General features: G+C 51.5%; 1 protein-coding gene across 4 annotated transcripts; it reads left to right on the plus strand.

Annotated features, from left to right (window-relative positions):
* Positions 1 to 2,455: 2,455 nt before the first annotated feature.
* FAM110A (family with sequence similarity 110 member A) lies at positions 2,456 to 16,273 on the plus strand. 4 transcript variants are annotated; one of them, XM_007962937.3, is made up of 2 exons: positions 2,456 to 2,781; positions 14,720 to 16,273. In XM_007962937.3, the coding sequence occupies exon 2, from the start codon at positions 14,814 to 14,816 to the stop codon at positions 15,699 to 15,701; it is 888 nt and encodes a 295-aa protein (XP_007961128.3). In that variant the 5' UTR covers positions 2,456 to 2,781; positions 14,720 to 14,813; the 3' UTR covers positions 15,702 to 16,273. The 4 variants fall into 4 exon arrangements, with proteins under 4 accessions (XP_007961128.3, XP_007961117.3, XP_007961095.3 ...); XM_007962926.3 differs by having other exon boundaries at positions 2,457 to 2,781; positions 14,717 to 16,273; XM_007962904.3 differs by lacking the exon at positions 2,456 to 2,781 and adding an exon at positions 9,858 to 11,323 and having other exon boundaries at positions 14,717 to 16,273.
* Positions 16,274 to 17,625: the final 1,352 nt, after the last annotated feature.

The following is a 17,625-nucleotide window of genomic DNA, read 5'->3' on the forward strand; positions in this document are numbered from 1 at the left end:
CCTCTCAGCCTTCTGAGTAGCTGGGAGTATAGGCACGTGCCACCATGCCTGACTAATTTTTTTTCTTTTTCTCAAAAAAAAAAAAAAAGAAAAAAAAGAAATCTCCCTAGGCTGTATAAGCATTAGGAAGTATAAAGCCTGAAGCCACCTGCTCAGTTTTCTCTTGCATCTTACAGGATCACAGGATCCCCTTGCCTTTCCTCACTGTTACTCCCAAGCAGTTCTCGCATGTTTACAAGGGAATGTAACAGAGTGGATCAGAGAATTCACTCTGGATCCAGACAGACCTTAGTTTTCTCATCTATATAATTGCAATAACAGCAGGATCTCTTGCCTTAGATAGTCATGAAGTCAAATGAGATGATATGTATAAAGCCCTAATGCAATGTAGCAGAGGCCACAGGGCCAGGTTTGATATTTAGCTGGTCCTCACAGATACAGCAGACTCCCTGTTTATGACAGTGATTGGCTCTGATTTGGTTGCTGTCCATGCCAGAGTGTACAATCACTATTAGCTATTGATATATTATTAGCTTCCTCCCCTGCCCACTCAGGGGTTTACGCAGTAAGTTCTCAATTATTGGCAATCCAGACAAAGAATGAAAGACACCAGCTGGAATAAAACAGAGAAGCTGGTTCCAAATTGAGCAATTCAGATGGACTGCTATAAAATTTTCTCACCTTAAAGGCCCTTAGCGTTAATTCGTTCTAATCTCCCTGAAAATATACTTTTTTGGCATGTTCAAGTATTGGAAATTTGGAAAATTCACAAAAAAAAGAAGAAATTAACTCCTGTGATTACAGATGATTATACACATACACATATGTATTTAATACATATTTATGCTGTACATAGTGTTTTGAAGCATCCTGTACTTTAAAAAAATTTGGGAGGGGTGTAATGGCTCATGCCTATAATCCTAGCAACTCAGGAGGCCAAAGCAGGAGGGTCACTTGAGGGCAGGAGTTCTAGACTGGCCTGGGGCAACATAGTGAGACCCGTAGCTTGACATGGTGATGCGGGCCTGTAGTCCTAGTTACTCTGGAGGCTGAGGTGGGAGGATTGCTTCAACCTAGGATACAGTGAGCTGTGGTTGCACCACTGCACTCCACCTTGGGCAACAGATCTAGACCCTGTCTCTAAAAAACATAAATAAATCAATATTTAATACTTAGCATTTTCCCCTATCTTTAAATATCTTTTAGCTACTTCACTTTTATTTTTATTCTTTTGAGATGATCTGTTGCCCAGGTTGGGGTGCAGTGGCATGATCTCAGCTCACTGCATCCCCCACATCCCAGGTTCAATCTATTCTCTTGCCTCAGCCTCCCGAGTAGCTGGGATTACAGGCTTGTGGCACCACGCCTGGGTAATTTTTGTATTTTTAGTAGAGACAAGGTTTCACTATGTTGGCCAGGCTGGTCTTGAACTCCTGACTTCAGGTGATTTGATCACCTCAGCCTCCCAAAGTGCTGGGATTACAGGCGTGAGCCACTGCTCCTGGTGGCTGTTTCATTTTTAATGGCTGCATAATATTCCTCATCAGAAAGTGGGAATAATTAGGCTAGTCGGCGTGGCTCATGCCTGTAATTCTAGAACTTTGGGAGGCTGAGTTGGTAGGATCACTTGAGTCCAGGAGTTTAAGACCAGTCTGGACAACATGGCAAAACCCTGTCTCTACAAAAAATACAGAAAATACCGGGTGTGGTGGTGCACACCTGTAGTCCCAGCTACTTGGGAGGCTGAGGTGGGAAGATTGCTTGACCCCAGGAGACGGAGGCTGCTGTAAGCTGAGATCCCACCACTGCACTCCAGCCAGGGTGACTCCATCTCAAAAAAAAAAAAAAAAAAAAAAAAGGAAAGAAAAAAAGAAAAAAAGAAAGTGTTAATAATTGAAAGTACTTTTAGAGGGTTATGTCATAAGCCTTGACAAGAGTTGTTCTGTAAAGCTACCTGGCATGTAAAACGCTCAATTAAGTTAGTTAGCTCTTCCACAGGATGGAATTATATAACCAACCCCTTTCAAGAGGCATTTAAGTTGTTTCCATTATTTTGTCATGATGAATAAGGCTGAGCAATATTAAGCTTTGCTCATATCTTTGGTCATTTCCTTTGTAAATTTCGGGACTGCTGGGTGTGCACATTTTAAAATTAACTCACTCATCATCATGCAGTTAGGAGAACAGAGAAAGGAAGGGGCTGTGCGGGGGTCACGTAGGGAGTTAGCCTCAAAGTCAGGACTAGGAATCAGCCAGGGTCCTCTAACTGGAGCTCTTCCAGCTGGTGTCCTAGAGGAAGTCCCAGCTGCAAGCCGGAGGGAGGAGGAAGGGAAAAACCCAGGCGCCGGGTCTGAAGCGGCGGCAGGAAGAAGGTGGGGCCGGTTGGGAGGAGGGGGCGGAGCTGCTGAGCCGCGCCGCTCCTTGGGGCTGCAGAAGCTAAGCGGTCGCCTGGCAACCCTGGCGGCGCGCCGTTCGAACGGAAGCGAGGAACCAATCAGGAAGTCCGGGGCGAACCATTCTGGAGTGAAGGGGGGCGGGGTGCTCACTTCCCCTTTCTCGGCGCTCGAGGGACTTTCCCTGCGGTGGGGGCCTTCGACAGTCAGGGCCACCCGCTCAGCTCGACTGCGGAGGGCAGTTCCGAAGGGGACCCCAAAGGTGCCTACGCGGGGCTGGGGCCTCCTGGGCGTCGTTGGGAGCGGCCACTACCAGCCCGGGTCCGAGCTGTCAGCCTTTCCGAAGACTGCGCGGAAGGGGCCGGGACACGCCTAGCACGGGCTCCAGGTGAGGGCGCGGGTGGTTCCGGGTGCGACCCCGGGTCTGGGGGGCTCCGTTCCCCGAGCGCCTGCTGTCTGCTTTCTCCCCGCGCCGTACCTGCGTGTCATTTCACAGATGAGGACGCTGAGGTTCAAAGAATCAAGTGTCCCGGCTTGGCGAGCTCTGGCAGAGAATCCAGTTCAAGGCTTTCCGCCCCACCTCGCAGCCCCTAGTCTAGTCATATCTAGACTTGCCTTGAGAGGTCCAGACGGGCAACTGGTAGTCATTTTCCCAGAATTTTATCGGCAGGGACACGGCCTATGGACCCCTGGCCGGATCACCTGTTCCTGCGCCCCACACTGTCCTCAGGATACCCCTTTTGGGCGTCTTTCTTCTCCGCAGTCCGGGGTTGGACTTGGCTCATTTGGCGCCCTTCTGCCTACGGGGCTCTGAACTCCAGAGCTGCCCCTCTCAGAGGACCACTCTTTGGGCATCGGACGGGACTGACATTTCTGAGCTGGATACAGGGGCAGCAGATTCTCCAGCCCCCAGAGTCGCCGCTGGCCTCTTGGGAATCTTCCCCAGTTTGGGGAAGGGAATAGAGCCGGTCCCTGAACCAAAGCCACTAGTCACCAGAGACTTTGGAATTGGGGGTGGGGCCGGGATCCCCTCAGGAGGAGCATCTGACCTAGGCCAGACCCTGCTCTGTCTCCTGGGGACACCCCCTGCCCCCTAGGTTGCTATTGTCAGTCTCCTTTTGTAGGTGGGGAAACTGAGGTTCTAAGAAGTTAAGCCTCTTGTCGAAGTCCCAGTCAGACAGTGCAGTGGTTATTAGCTCCTGGTCCCTCTGGCTTCAATCTTAGAATCCTTGACACTCAGAGTCATGCATTTTGAGAGTCTTCTATCTCTTCATAAGGGAGTTACATATCTCCTGTCCTCTGGAGCCTCCCCCTGGCTTTGGGGACAGGATCTCCGAAGACTCAGAAAGAAACCAAGCCTTTCCTTTATTCTTTCAACAAATATTATTTATTGACTTCATAAGCCCTGCTGTGTTCTTGCATGTTTTGTTTTTTCTCAGTAGCATTTACTCCACCTTATGTCCTATATATTTTACTTATTAGCAAATTTATCATCTTCTCCCACTGTGATGCAAGGCAGGGGCTGAGGCAATTGAGGTCCTCACCACCAGTGCAAAATTTAGGGATGCCCCGAACCTCAGTAATCAAGATAACTGAAACTAATGTTCATGGACCATTTGTGTGTTCTGCAGGCAGAGGTTAACTCACACAGCCTTCATGAAGCACAGTCCTCCCATCTCTCTCTCTCTCTCTCTATGTGTGTGTGTGTGTGTGTGTGTGCATATTTATAAATCATGAAACCACTGCCCTGTCCCTGACTTGCTCTGTGACATTGAGTAAGTTTCTTCAGTCTCTGGGCTGAGCTAAGAAGTCATGATGGTGCACTCAGGCCTGGGCAGAGGGCAGTCTAGGATAGGAAGCGGACTTGGTTGTGGATTACAAATGCATCCCCCAGACTCAGCTGTCCCACTTCTAAGCAAAATGATGTAGATGCAGTGATGCTGCAATATGGTTTGTAGGCAGAAATGAGACACACGCTAAGTGGCCACCAGTAGGGGATGATGGGAAATTCTACTGTGCAGCTGGGAAAAAGGACATGCTCTTTATGTACTGATGTGGCACCAAGAACAAAACATACTATTGAGCAAAAAGAACAAGATGAAAATGGTACACATAGCATCATGATGCCATATGTGTAAAAATGGAGACAGAATATATATTCATACTTGCCTGCATCTGCCTAAAGTCTCTCAGGAAGGATAAGCAACTGTCTGGTCAAAGTGGTGCTTGCAGGGAGGAGAAATGGGGATAGGGTGGGAGGAGGTTTTTTTTTTTTTTTAAACTTCATTATCTTTACCGTTTTTGAATTTTGAGTTGTGTGCATGTATCACCTATTTTAAAAATTTTAAAATTAAGGCCAGGTGCGGTGGCTCACGCCTGTAATCTCAGCACTTTGGGAGGCCGAGGCGGGTGGATCACCTGAGGTCAGGAGTTTCAGACCAGCCTGGCCAATGTGGTGAAACCTCATCTTTACTAAAAAATATAAAAATTAGCCAGATGTGGTGGCACGAGCCTATAATCCCAGCTACTTGGGAGGCTGAGGCAGGAGAATCACTTAAACCCGGGAGGTGGAGGTTGCGGTGAGCCAAGATCGCACCATTGCACTCCAGCCTGGGTGACAACAGGGGAACTCTGTCTAAAAAAAATAAAATAAAATTTTATATATTTATATATATATGTGTGTGTGTGTGTGTGTGTATATCTATATATATGCATATTTATAAATCATGAGACCACTGCCCTGTCCCTGACTTGCTCTGTGACACTAAGTTTCTTCAGTCTCTGGGCTGAGCTAAGAAGTCATGATGGTGCACTCAGGCCTGGGCAGAGGGCAGTCTAGGATAGGAAGTGGGCTTGGCTATGGATCTGCCTCCCCCTCACCTTTCCAATCCTGCGTGCCAGGTCCTTCCCCAAGACCTTGCATGTATTATCTCTCTCATTCCGTCCCCACTGCAAAATCCTTTGTCCCCATTTTGCAACCTCAAGTGCAGACCTAGGCCTAGAAGATCAACTTGGTAGAGGTGAGCATATCAGTGGGCCTAGATGTCCACATCCACACCCATTCCACAGCCTACTCCCTTCTCCCTTCCTAAAGTTAGTGCAAGGCCACCCTGAGCAAGGCTGACTCCTGGGCACCAGCGTCTGGGAGGCCTCCAGAAATAGCTCAGGGCCTGGTGTGGCTCTGGAGGCAGCCCAGCTGGGTGTCTCTGACCTGGACAGCTGGGCTGAAATTGAGCTGGGGCTGTCCTGCTGGCTGGCCCCTTGCCACTGCCTGGAGCCTTCCTGATCTCCTCTGGGGCAAGCAAGGGCCTCCCCAAATCTAGGCCAGGCTTCGGCTGAAGGGAAAGAAAGAAGCAGGTGGAAGGAAGGGGGCGGGTTGGGTGTAGAATGTCATGAAAATTATAACCTTTGGAAACCACACCTCCCACCCCCTCACCAAAGAATAAAAATCACTGACACCTCTTGAGCAGTTACTGTGTTCCAAGTACTTTACAAGTATGAAGTCATTTAATTCCCTCGACTCTGTGATGTAAGGTAATTACTGCTGTTCTTATTTCCATCTTGCAGAGGGGAGACTGAGCACAAGAGAGGTTTAATAATTTGCATAAGATAACCTAGAGGTGGAATTTGAACTCAGAGAGTCTGGCTCTAAATTTTACATTTTTTAGGGGGGTGGGGTGGGGCGGTGAGTGAATTAAAATGTATATAAAATAAAATTTACTATTGTCACCACTTTTAAGTACACAGTTCGGTGGCATTAAGTACATTCACACTGTTGTACAACCATCACCACCATCCATCTTCAGAATGTTTGCATCTTCCCAAACTGAAACTCAATACTCAATAAACAGTTCCCCATTGCCTCTCCCTCTAGTGCCTGGCAATCACCATTCTACTTTCTGTTTGAGTGAATTTGACCACTTTGGGTACCTCTAGGTATTATAAATGGAATGATACGGTATTTGTCTCGTTGAGTCTGGCTTATTTCACTTAGCATAATGCCTTCAAGTTTCACCCATGTTGTTGTATGTGTTAGAATTTCCTTTTCAAGGCTGAATAATATTCTATTCTAATATTCTATGTATATGCTACCTTCTGTTTATCCATTCATCCCTTGATGGACACTTGGATTGCTTTTGGCTGTTGTGACTAATGCTGCTTTGAGCATGGATGTACAAATATCTGTTTGAGTTCCTGCTTTTAATTGTTTTGGGTATACACCCAGAAATGGAATTGCTGGGTGATCCTATGGTAATTCTGTTTAATTTTTTGAGGAACTACTTTACTGCATTTCACAGTGACTGCACCATTTTATGTGTCCATCAGCAGTGCACAAAGCACTAATTTCTCAACATCTTCACCAACACTTGTTATTTTCTGTTTCTTTCTTTTTTTTTTTTTTTGGTAATGTCCATCTTCAGGGGTGTGATGTGGTATCTCATTGTGGTTTTAATTTACATTCCCGTAATGACTAGTGGTGTTGAGCATCTTTTCCTGTGCCTAATGGCCATTTGTATATCTTTGGAGAAATGTCTATTCAAGTGACAAGTGAGTCTGCATTCTTTTTTTTTTTGAGACAGAGTTTCTGTCACCCAGGCTGGAGTGCAGTGGTGCCATCTCAACTCACTGCAACCTCTGTGTCCCTGGTTCAAGTGATTCTCCTGCTTCAGCCTCCCGAGTAGCTGGGATTACAGGCACCCGCCACCATGCCGGGCTAATTTTCGTATTTTTAGTAGAGACGAGGTTTCACCATCTTGGCCAGTCTGGTCTTGAACTCCTAACCTCGTGATCCACCTGCCTTGGCCTCCCAAAGTTCTGGGATTACAGGTGTGAGCCACCGTACCCAGCTATGACTCTGCATTCTTAACTATTACCTGTGCTTCTCTTAGATTTGTAACCTCTGAGAATAGTGGATCAGCATTCTGGGCTGATGAAGGCCTCCCTTCATTCTGGGCTGATGAAGGAGCCAGGCACTGAATGATCTAGTTGGTTGAATAGTTATCATAGCCCGCCCTTTGGTGGCATTTCTCATACATGGGCCTCATGCAGAGAGGGAGGCACGGTTGTGAGTCCTGTTTTGCAGTTAGGGAAACTGAGATATGGAGACATTGAGTATTTTATCCGAGGTCTTATAGCTAATCATTGGTGGAGCTGGGATTTCAATGGGTTCTGGAGTCCATGCTATACCTTACAGATATGGCCAGGGGGATGGAGTGGCAAAGACCACTGCAGGCAGCAGAACCAGTGTGTGCAGAGGTTTGTATATGGTGGCTTTGGAGAAAGAACAGGACTTGGGTAGAAGTGGTCAGAGCCCAGCTTGAATGGTGGTGACTTGAAGTTGGAGGAAGAGTAGGACAGGTCTGGAAAGGCCAGGAACAGGGTCAGGGTTTGGAGAGGAGGCTTGGTGCTTAGGGACCCTGGCCTTTTTTTTTCTTCTCACAAGATATTTATTAATTACAAACGGAAAATAGTAACTGTACAGTGGAGAAATTGGGCACATACTACCTTAACCAAGGAATTGGCTGATCACTAAGATTAAGACAAACTGTTGTTATGAGTGGGTGTGGTAATGTACCTATAGTCCCAGCCACTCAGGAGGCTGAGGTGGGAGGATTGCTTGAGCCCACCTATTTGAGGCTGCAGTGAGCTATGGAGTGCACTCCAACCTGGGCAACACAGTGAGACCTCATCTCTTAAAAAAAGAAAAAAGAAGCCTCCTGACACCATGTACTGAGAAGGACACAACATCACTTTTGTGTTATTCTTGATAGATATGTATAACTTTCTCTCCTTTCTTTCTTCCTCCCCTTTCTTCCTTCCTTCCTTCCTTCCTTCCTTCCTTCCTTCCTTCCTTCCTTCCTTCCTTCCTTCCTTCCTTCCTTCCTTCCTTCCTTTCTTTCTTTCTTTCTTTCTTTCTTTCTTTCTTTCTTTCTTTCTTATTGATATAAGAAAAAGCTTTATACATTTAATGTATACCTCTTGATGAGTGGCCTTGGCCTTTGAGGTGGCCTGGGTCCAGTCCAGCTAGTTGTTCAATGGTATTTCCTCTTTGTTTGGTCCCTGGAGGAAGAAAATTGGAAGGGTGTGATGGAGCTCCTGGTCCAGTGGGAGAGATAAGGAAACGAATTATATTTCCTATCCTAGATAAAAAAGTATCTAAAATGACAGGATGTAATGAGTGCTCGGAAGGGAATAAAATGGGTGAAAAAGCTGACACCCCCTCTTGGGGGGTCTCTTGGAGGAGATGGCATTTGAAGTGAGATCTGAAGGGGGTGAGGGAAGAGAGTCCAGGCAGAGAACAGCTGGTGCAAAAGCCCTGAGGCAGGAAAGACCTTGTGTTCAGGAACAGCAGGGAGGGCTTTGTGGCCAGAGCAGGAAAGAGGTTGCAGATAACATGGGAGATTTGGACAAGGACTGAGTCCTGGAAGGCCTGAGGGCCAAGTAAGCAGCTTGGATTTTTTTTTTTTTTTTTTTTTGAGACGGAGTCTCGCTCTATCACCCAGGCTGGAGTGCAGTGGTGCGATCTCAGCTCATTGCAGGGAGTTTGGATTTTATTGTTAAGGGAGCCACAGGAGGGTTTAAACACAGCAGTAATGAGACCTTATTTCTGCTGGGAAAACATTGCCATTATTGCCCCCATTTTACAGCAGAGGAAACCGAGACTTAGAACCATAACCAGGGAGTGCTTCCTAAGGTGGCTTCTCCCTCTGGGGTCCAGCCGACGAGGCAGTAGATTATTCAGGAGTTCCTTGCGGGGCACATCTGGTAAGTGGCCAAAGCCCAACACAGAAAACACTGTCTCTTTCACCTCGCCTCCCCAGATGTGAGCCTAGGTTCCAATCCTGGCTCTACCATTAATCAACTGTGGAATTTTGGGCAAGTGGCCTTACCTCTTGGAGCCTCAGTTTTCTCATCTGAAAATTGGCATAATGATAGTAGACCTCACAGAGTAGGTGTGAGGATTAAATGAGTTAACATTTTGTAAAGAGCTTAAAATGGTGTCTAGTACAAAGAAAGTGCTCAGATGAGATTTGTTCTTTTCTTTTTTGGCTGTAAATTTATTCAATGCAAAATAATCCTCTCCAATTTTACTGAGGTGGCTGTTAAGATCCGCCTCAGATCCACAACCAGATCCGCCTCTAAATTGGAATTTGGTTGCTGACCCAGCCCCAGCTTCGGCTGTCTTGTCAGCACCAGGGGGCACAGAACACTGTCTGTAGGTGTCTCTGTCGGCTTCCTCTCTTGTGAGTCTTGCAGGTCGCTCACCCTCCAGACCTTTAGGCCGAGGCCTGCCAGTCTCTGGACGGCTGCGGCGTAGGGTGGCAGGAACAATCTCTGGGGGCAGATGAAGGTAATCATGGAGATACTGGATGCCCTCATTGGTAAGGTACCAGTAGAAATGTCTCCAGGCAAACTCTTCCTTCACGTAGCCTCGGGACTTGAGAGACTGCATGGCCTTCATGACATGAAGGTTGGGCACATTCTTGTCTGCCAGCTCCGGGTGCTTAGGCATGTGGACATTCTTCTTGGCCACCATGACTCCCTCCTTAAAAAGGAGTTCATAAATGGCAATCGGTTCTTCTTACGCATCAGCATCTTGGCAGCTGTAAGGTCCGGTGCTGGGGCTAGAGAGAAGGACTGTTCTTTTCTATTATGAAAATAATTATTGTTGCCTTGCTGTTACTACTATTAGTGCCTGAAGGAGCCTTCCCTCCCCATCCTCCATTTCTGCCTCAGTGGAGGGCTAGGTAGGGCTCAGCAGGCCATTTGGAGGATGATGGATTGTTGCCCCATTCCCTGTAAAATCAGGGACTGGAGGAGGCCGCAGTGCTGAGGGGGAGGGATAGCTGATGTGAGTCACTGCCGGCCTCCTCATGCCCTACACCCTGGTGCTGGCCCAGCTGCCACAGGCACAGACATGGGACAGGAGCCTCTTCAGCCTGAGCGGGGCGGAGGGCTGAGGCTGAGGCCTGGGAGACAGCTCCTTCTCTGCGCCTCAGGATTCCTGTGAAAAAATGGCCTATCAGATGTGCCTACCTGAAGTGAGTTATAGGACTTGGGCTGGAAGAGGTGACAGTCACTACCCTCTGGGAATTCCTTCCTGCAGGGGTGCAGTCTCATGGGATAAAATGAGGGGGCTCTGGGGGGTTAAATGAGTATGGTGTCTAGCACCCAAAAATTCTAGTTATTGTTGTTACTATGACGGCTGTTGTTAGCGATGTTAACAGTTTTTCACAAGGCTGCTAAGGCATCCTCAGACTCAGCCTGTTCCAGATGGATGGGCTCTACATGTGACGGAATGGAGCACCAGTAGGGTCCCGCAGCTTGCTCAGGGACACACAGCTATAAAGTGGTGGCGTTAAGGCTTGGTCTGGAGGGAAAGTGCGCAGGCTGGACTCCCCAGAGTGATTTTGGGCTAGTGACTCAGCCTCTCCCAGCCTCAGTTTACCATTAGTCAAATGGGGTAACAATAGAACTCACCAGATAGCGATTGTTGGGAAGATTAAAATGGGTTACCTGATCCCAAGAAAAACACTTTTCCCGTGCCTGGCACAGTGAACATTACCTGGCGGTCCTTCTGAGTGTCAGGGAAGGGGGCTCAGTTTGTCCGTCTCTAAGATGGGTGCGCTTGCCTGCCTTAGCCACCGGGACTCCGCGCGCCAGGTGTGCGGTGGGCGGGTCTCGGCTCCCGGAAGAACGTCCCTGGGTGGTCCTGGAGCCGGTCGGACCCGGTTACTGAGCCAGGCCAGCTGCCAGCGGCCGGGGCTCGGGTTCCGGCCGCTGCCTGGCTTTCCTTACCCTTTTCGGGTAATACCTGGACCGGCGGGTTCATTTGCCCGCAGCCGCCGGAAGTTGCGCAAACTCAGGTTGCCGGAGCCCCAGGTGGGCCGGGCCGGAGGAGCGCAGGCCAGCGGCGCGGGCGCAGCCAGGTACGTGCGGACCTGCGTCGGGGGCGCCCAGCCTGAGGTAGGGGGCGGCCCGAGTACCCCTCCACCCCGGGACGGCGGAAACGGGGCAGGGATCTACCTTTCGGCTTCAAGAGGACCGCGGGGATCGTGCCGCTCGCTCCCTCATTTGAGATCCAGGCCAACTCGGACTCAGAGGGGCGGCGAGTGGCAAGGGTCACACAGCGCCCTGCTAACCGTCCCCCCATCTCCCGCCACCGGGATTCCTCAAGCTTGCCCGGAATTGAGGGAGAGCAAAAGCCAGACTGGGGATCTGAGTTTCCCCTAGTCTTGCCCCGCGGCCTCTGGAGGCTGACGCCGGGGAGCTGATGGGGAGGGGACGAGGTGGGGATGCGTGCCACGGTGATGCAAACCAGAAGGGCCGGCGGTTGGGGGCATTCATAGGAGGCATTTGAATCCGTGGGTGGGGCATTGGGCGGTGAGAGGAGGCCTCAGAGGGGACCTTGAGTCCCGCTTGGGGACTTGGGACCCTGGCTTCATCTGGCAGGAGCCGCTGCACCTCCGTTTGCCCACCCGTGACATGGGGCTGTTGAGGTGAGCACACTGATCAGCCTGTCTTGGGCCTGCTTTGTCAGCGGTGTGGGCTGGGACAGACCCTCGTGGGGTTTGCTTAGAGACCCCTCCGTGGGGGTGGTCTGTGGACTTGGGTAGTCAAAATCTTCTTAAAGACCAGTAGCCTGGTTCGTGGCTCCGCCTTTTTGCCGGATGCTGAGGAAAGCCCTCGACCTGTTTGATCTCCATCCTTATCATGACCTGGAGGCTCAGGAAGGTCTATTTTTAACCTCATTTCACGGAGAAGGTAACCGAGTCTGTAAAGAGGCGAAGCTGCTTGCGCAAGGCGCACAGCGAGCGGGTGGGCGAACCGAAGGCCGGCAGACCCGCGGCGCCAAATCCGGGGTTGGCTCTCGCATCTGTCCCAGCCCCGCCAGAGGGGACACCAGGGCCAGCAGATCGGGCCGCAGGGACTGGGGGCCCGATCGGGGTCGTGCATGGGGCTTCTGCCCCGGCCCCGCCCGTCTGACCTCCTTCTCCCTCTTTATCCGGATGGTGCCCGCGAGGGAACTGCCACTGTGGACGGGTTGGACTGGTTTGGGAGGTGGCAGCCTGGGGGTGGGGCAGAGTTTGGCTGCCTCTACTATGCTCCTTTCCTGTCAGGTCCTTCCCACCTGAGGTCTCCTGGGGGTCGGCCCTGGTGGAGCAAGGCTTCCTTTCCCATCCACTCCATCTCTCCTGCCTTGGGAGCAGCACCCAAGGTTCTATTCCCAACTTATCGCTGCTGCAGAGGTCTCCAGCTGGTGGTTGGGGGCCAGATGGAGGAGGGGACAGATATGTTTGCAGACATATTTTGTTTGCTGCACATGCAATGTTTTAATCATTATTATTGAACATGCGAACAGTTTTAAGAATCTAGAGTTTTTATGTAAGTCTGGATTTCCAGCTTCCTGGAACAATACACCTACCACCTTGGACCCCTATACCTGCAGCAGGCAGGGTACCTAGATGTCTCTAGTTCATCTCTGATCACCCAGTTCACATCTGGCTCCCATAAATATTTCAGTTCAGTAAATATTTATTGAATATTTTGCCTTAGTATGTGTCTAGGGCAATATCTTGAAACTGGGGTATAGTGAACAAAATAGCCACCCTCACCTGCCCCCCCCCCCCACACCCCTGCCCTCATGGAGCTGATATTTTAGGGGGACAGGGACAACAAAGAATAAAACACCCTACACAAATAGAGTACTTGTGCAGGGAATAAGGAGAAAAGGAATAGTACGGGGAGGGGGTCAGGAGCGCAGGGGAGAAACAGGATGTGGTATTGAAATCAGTGCCTTATTTATCTACTCTGGGACCTGGGAAAGTCAGTTCTCTCAATCTCAGTTTCTCCATCTGCACAATGACCCACAGGCTTGTGGGAGGTTATAGGGAGGATGGCACCCAGCAGGGATCCCTGCCTCCCCACCCTGATCCAGACTCGCTCCCCCCTGGATTTTTGGATGTCTAGGTGGGGCTGTCCAATGTAGCTTCCTACCATGGATGGAAATGCTCTACTCTGTGCTGCCAAGTACAGTGACAACTGGTCCCATGTGGCTACTGAGAACTTGAAATGCCACTAGTGTGGCTCAGGAACGGAATTTTATGTTTTTATTTCATTTAAATTTAAAGTTAAGGTTGAATAGCCATATGTGGCTGGTGGCTATTGAGCTGGACAGCACAGGTCTAAATGGCTTGAACTGCATGTCCTCTTGGGGAACACCTAGATTAAGTACCCGCCCCCGTCTGTTTTACAAATGAGAATGTTTAGGACTTGGTGTATGGGTTTTCTTCTGCCCCATCACCAAGGGGCCTTGTGGGGTGACTCTGTGGGCTTGACCCTTCCTTGGAAACAGGGTCAGGGTTGGCTTGATGCCTGGGACATCAGGCTCTGACACTTGGGTGACCACATGGACACTTGTGCATCCAAGTGTATGCCCTCCTCCTAGGTGAGTGCCCATTCCATGGCTGCAGGCAGATCAAGGGTCTGCCGGATGCCTCCATGCAGGGCTGTGTGATTTGGGACATTTCCAGCTTCTCTCAGCACAGCATAGCTCAGGGCTGACGTTTCCACGTGACAGGCATTTGTGGATCACCGTGGGCCATCCAGTTCTATGCTGGAAGCTGACGGATGTATGGACTCCACTGGAGCGGGGGTGGAGATTTTCTTTGCTCCTTCCCTATAAGCTCTGCCCTTTGCCTGGGGCCTGACATGTCTAGGCGGGTGGATGGCACAGGGAAGCTTCCTGCCTGGATGGGTGAGGGGTAGAGGTGGTACCAGGCTCCCTTTGGGAAGTCCAGATGGGGTGTGGGGCTGGAGCCCTTTTTCTTGGTCATTTAACCCTACACCCCTGTGGCAGCACCTTCCTTCTTGGTGGTAAGGGGCAGAGCTGGGTTAACTTAAGCAAGTTGGTTGCCTCTCTGGGCTTCAGTTTCTCCATCCAAAAAATGGGGCTGTTGAGAGGACCTGAGGTTGAGTTGACTGGTGCGTAGCACAGAGCCTGGAGCCTCCCTTGCTCCCTTTAGCGCTTGCCTTGCCCTGTCTTTTCTGCCCAGGTTGCCCAGGTCTTTCTTCTCTAGCACCTTTTTACTTCTCTTGGCCTCAGCTGGGCCTGGTTCCCCCAGGGCAGGAGGGAGGGGGTGTGGGTGGGGCCTGAGGCCCCGCAGCTGTTACCTTCTGCCTGCTGATTGGCTCCTTATGGAGGGGCGTGGTCTCTACCTTATAATAGGGAAGGCGTCTTACCCTCTCTCAGCGGTGGCTGAACCTCTTTGTCTGAGCGCTCTCGGCTTTTTTTTTTTTTTTCTCTCTCTCCTTCACTGCAGCAGTTGCCGGTGTTCATCTGCCTACTTTCTGCCTGGATCTCTGGCTCCTCATTTCTCCAGTCTCCTCAGACCAAAGCCCTCGGGATATGCAGCAGCCATGCCTGTGGACACGCTGAGCCCTGGAGCCCCGGCCGCCCCCGCCCTACCTTGCCGCCTTCGGACCAAGGTCCCTGGCTACCTGCTACGGAGGCCGGCAGATGGTGGAGTTCGGAAACCGAGTGCTGTGGAGCGCCTGGAGGCCGACAAGGCCAAGTATGTCAAGAGCCTGCATGTGGCCAACACCCGCCAGGAACCTGTGCAGCCCCTGCTGTCCAAACAGCCACTTTTTAGCCCTGAGACTCGCCGCACAGTGCTCACGCCCAGCCGCCGAGCCCTGCCTGGCCCCTGCCGACGGCCCCAGCTGGACCTGGACATCCTCAGCAGCCTCATCAACTTGTGTGATAGTCCCGTGTCCCCTGCCGAGGCCAGCCGTACTCCTGGACGGGCAGAGGGAGCCGGCCAGCCTCCCCCAGCCACCCCTCCACGACCGCCGCCCAGTACCTCTGCGGTCCGCCGAGTGGACGTCCGCCCCCTGCCTGCCTCGCCAGCCCGGCTCTGCCCATCACCGGGTCCTGCCGCCGCCTCCAGCCCAGCCCGGCCACCGGGTTTGCAACGCTCTAAGTCGGACTTGAGCGAGCGCTTTTCTAGGGCAGCTGCTGACCTTGAGCGCTTTTTTAACTTCTGCGGCCTGGACCCGGAGGAGGCAAGAGGGCTGGGTGTGGCCCACCTGGCACGGGCCAGCTCGGATATCGTGTCCTTGGCAGGGCCCAGTGCTGGGCCGGGCAGCTCTGAAGGGGGCTGCTCCCGCCGCAGCTCTGTTACTGTTGAGGAGCGGGCCCGGGAGCGCGTTCCCTATGGCGTGTCGGTGGTGGAGCGCAATGCCCGCGTGATCAAGTGGCTGTATGGGTTAAGGCAGGCACGGGAGAGCCCAGCAGCTGAAGGCTAAACACCACTGGGGAATTTGCCACAGGACAGATCTTACAGAGGCAAGTGGTCCCTGGACCTCTCTTGCATCCATTCTCTGGATGGCCATGTCAGAGGCTCCACCCTGGTGTGAACTTGGTGTGGAGGCAAAGGCTTAGAGGCTGGACCAGCATTCTTGGGCAAAGACTGACTCTCGGAGGGTTTTGCTCTTGGCTTTGGACACTTGAGAACCCCCCTCCCCCCATCCCAATACAAGGTTTTTGACATGAGTGTACTCCTGCTTAGTTCCTCTTGTGGGCCTGCATTTGGGGTGCTTTGCCCTCCCCACTGAGAGTGAGGGGCCAAGGGATCTCCTCAATCTTGTCTCCCCAGCAGCTCTGTTTCCTCCTTCCTTCCTTGGCCTCTGTCATTTGCTGACTTCCTCTTCCTTACCCAGCGGAACTCACCCTGGGGTCAGGGCAGTGGGGAGGGGCCTATCCACTGCTCTTCCTAGTCCTTGGCAGCTGGCCTAGGTGGGCAGACTATAGGAGGGACTGGTTAGGAGTCTGCATTGCTTTGACTTCCCTCCCCTTGGTTAATAAACACTTGTTTCTCTAGGGCTGGGCCTTCAGACTCTTCTGTGTTCACAAGAGAAGGGGTAAGAGAAGTCTTGGGGTGGGGCCATCAAAACAGTAATTGTTTACCCCGAGATCTAGTGGTGGGGCATGATGATAGCAGCTGGCCTGGCTGGAGACATGTCCCCGCGATGGGTTCTCATAACTCTCCTGGAAGGCTGGCAGGCCTGCTTCATCAAGGAGGAAACTGAGGTCCAGCCACGAGTGGGCTGGAATAGAGCTGGGAGTGGGAATGGGGTCTTTCCCCTGCACCAGGAAGGGAGCCTGCAGGGGAAAGGCCGATGGGGTGCATAGACTTTCCCCAGCCATGAGTGTTCCATCCTCATCCAAGCCCTGCCCAGTTCCCAAGGGGGCAGGAAGCTTGGAGAGGGTAAACCCTGAACTTGAGGTCGCACAGACCATAGAGTGAGGATGGGAAATGGGAGTTTTTGGAGGATGAGAGACTTGGGGTGGACGGCACAAAATGAGTGGCCTTGCCTGGTGATCTTGGACAAGCCAGTCTCCCTCTGGGCCTCAGTGGGAGAGTTAGGCAGCACAGTCCTCCTTGGGTTGGGGCACTGGTGCATTCTGGGCCTTTCATGCTATATTCCAATATCTGGGGAGAGGGGAAGGAAGGGGCTGGCACTGGGCTTTGAGGCCTCAGCTTCTTCCAGTCTCCCTCCAGGTCAGTTACCTACTAGGAGACCCCACCTTGGCTAGTGGAGCAGCTAGGGCTAGGGCTGGGCTTACAAAGGGCAAAAGTGGTGGTGGCCTCTCTGGTGCCCCACAGTGGGAGTGGAGAGGGGGTGGGTGGCGCTTCCTTTCACAGGCTGCCTTGGCTACAGCACTCAGAAACAGGAAGCTCTAATGGGGGCCCTGGTGACAGGTTTGATGTAGGTTTTATTTTAAGCATAAAGAGGAGATTTCCGTTGGACTGTTGACAAACATCCAGGTCAGCCCAGCTGTCCATCTCTCTGTCTGTCTGCCTGTCTACAACTAGCCCCCAGGGGCCTGGGATGGGCCTGGGCAGTTTGGTGAAAGAAGGGAAAATTGGGTTCTAGAAGAGGATGGTGTTTCAGCTCACGAGACTGGAGCTTGTGATACAGGTGGGGAGACAAGCATGAGGAGGGTGGTGACCTACCCACAACCCCCCGTGTTGCCCAGCAGTTTTGACAGTGCAGGAGCTGGGCCTCCAGGATCCCCATGCTGAAGGAGTGATGGTGTCAGGAGAGAGAATCCAGGCAGGATTTGCAGACGTGGTGCCCTTTGAGGTGTCAAAGACTAGATTTCCTGGACACCTCTGCTAGAATTTAGGGCTAGTCATTGCCCCTTGCTGTGACCTGGCAGCCTCCG

The sequence above is a fragment of the Chlorocebus sabaeus genome, chromosome 2 (genome assembly GCF_047675955.1).
Source record: "Chlorocebus sabaeus isolate Y175 chromosome 2, mChlSab1.0.hap1, whole genome shotgun sequence".
Classification (NCBI taxonomy): domain Eukaryota; kingdom Metazoa; phylum Chordata; class Mammalia; order Primates; family Cercopithecidae; genus Chlorocebus; species Chlorocebus sabaeus.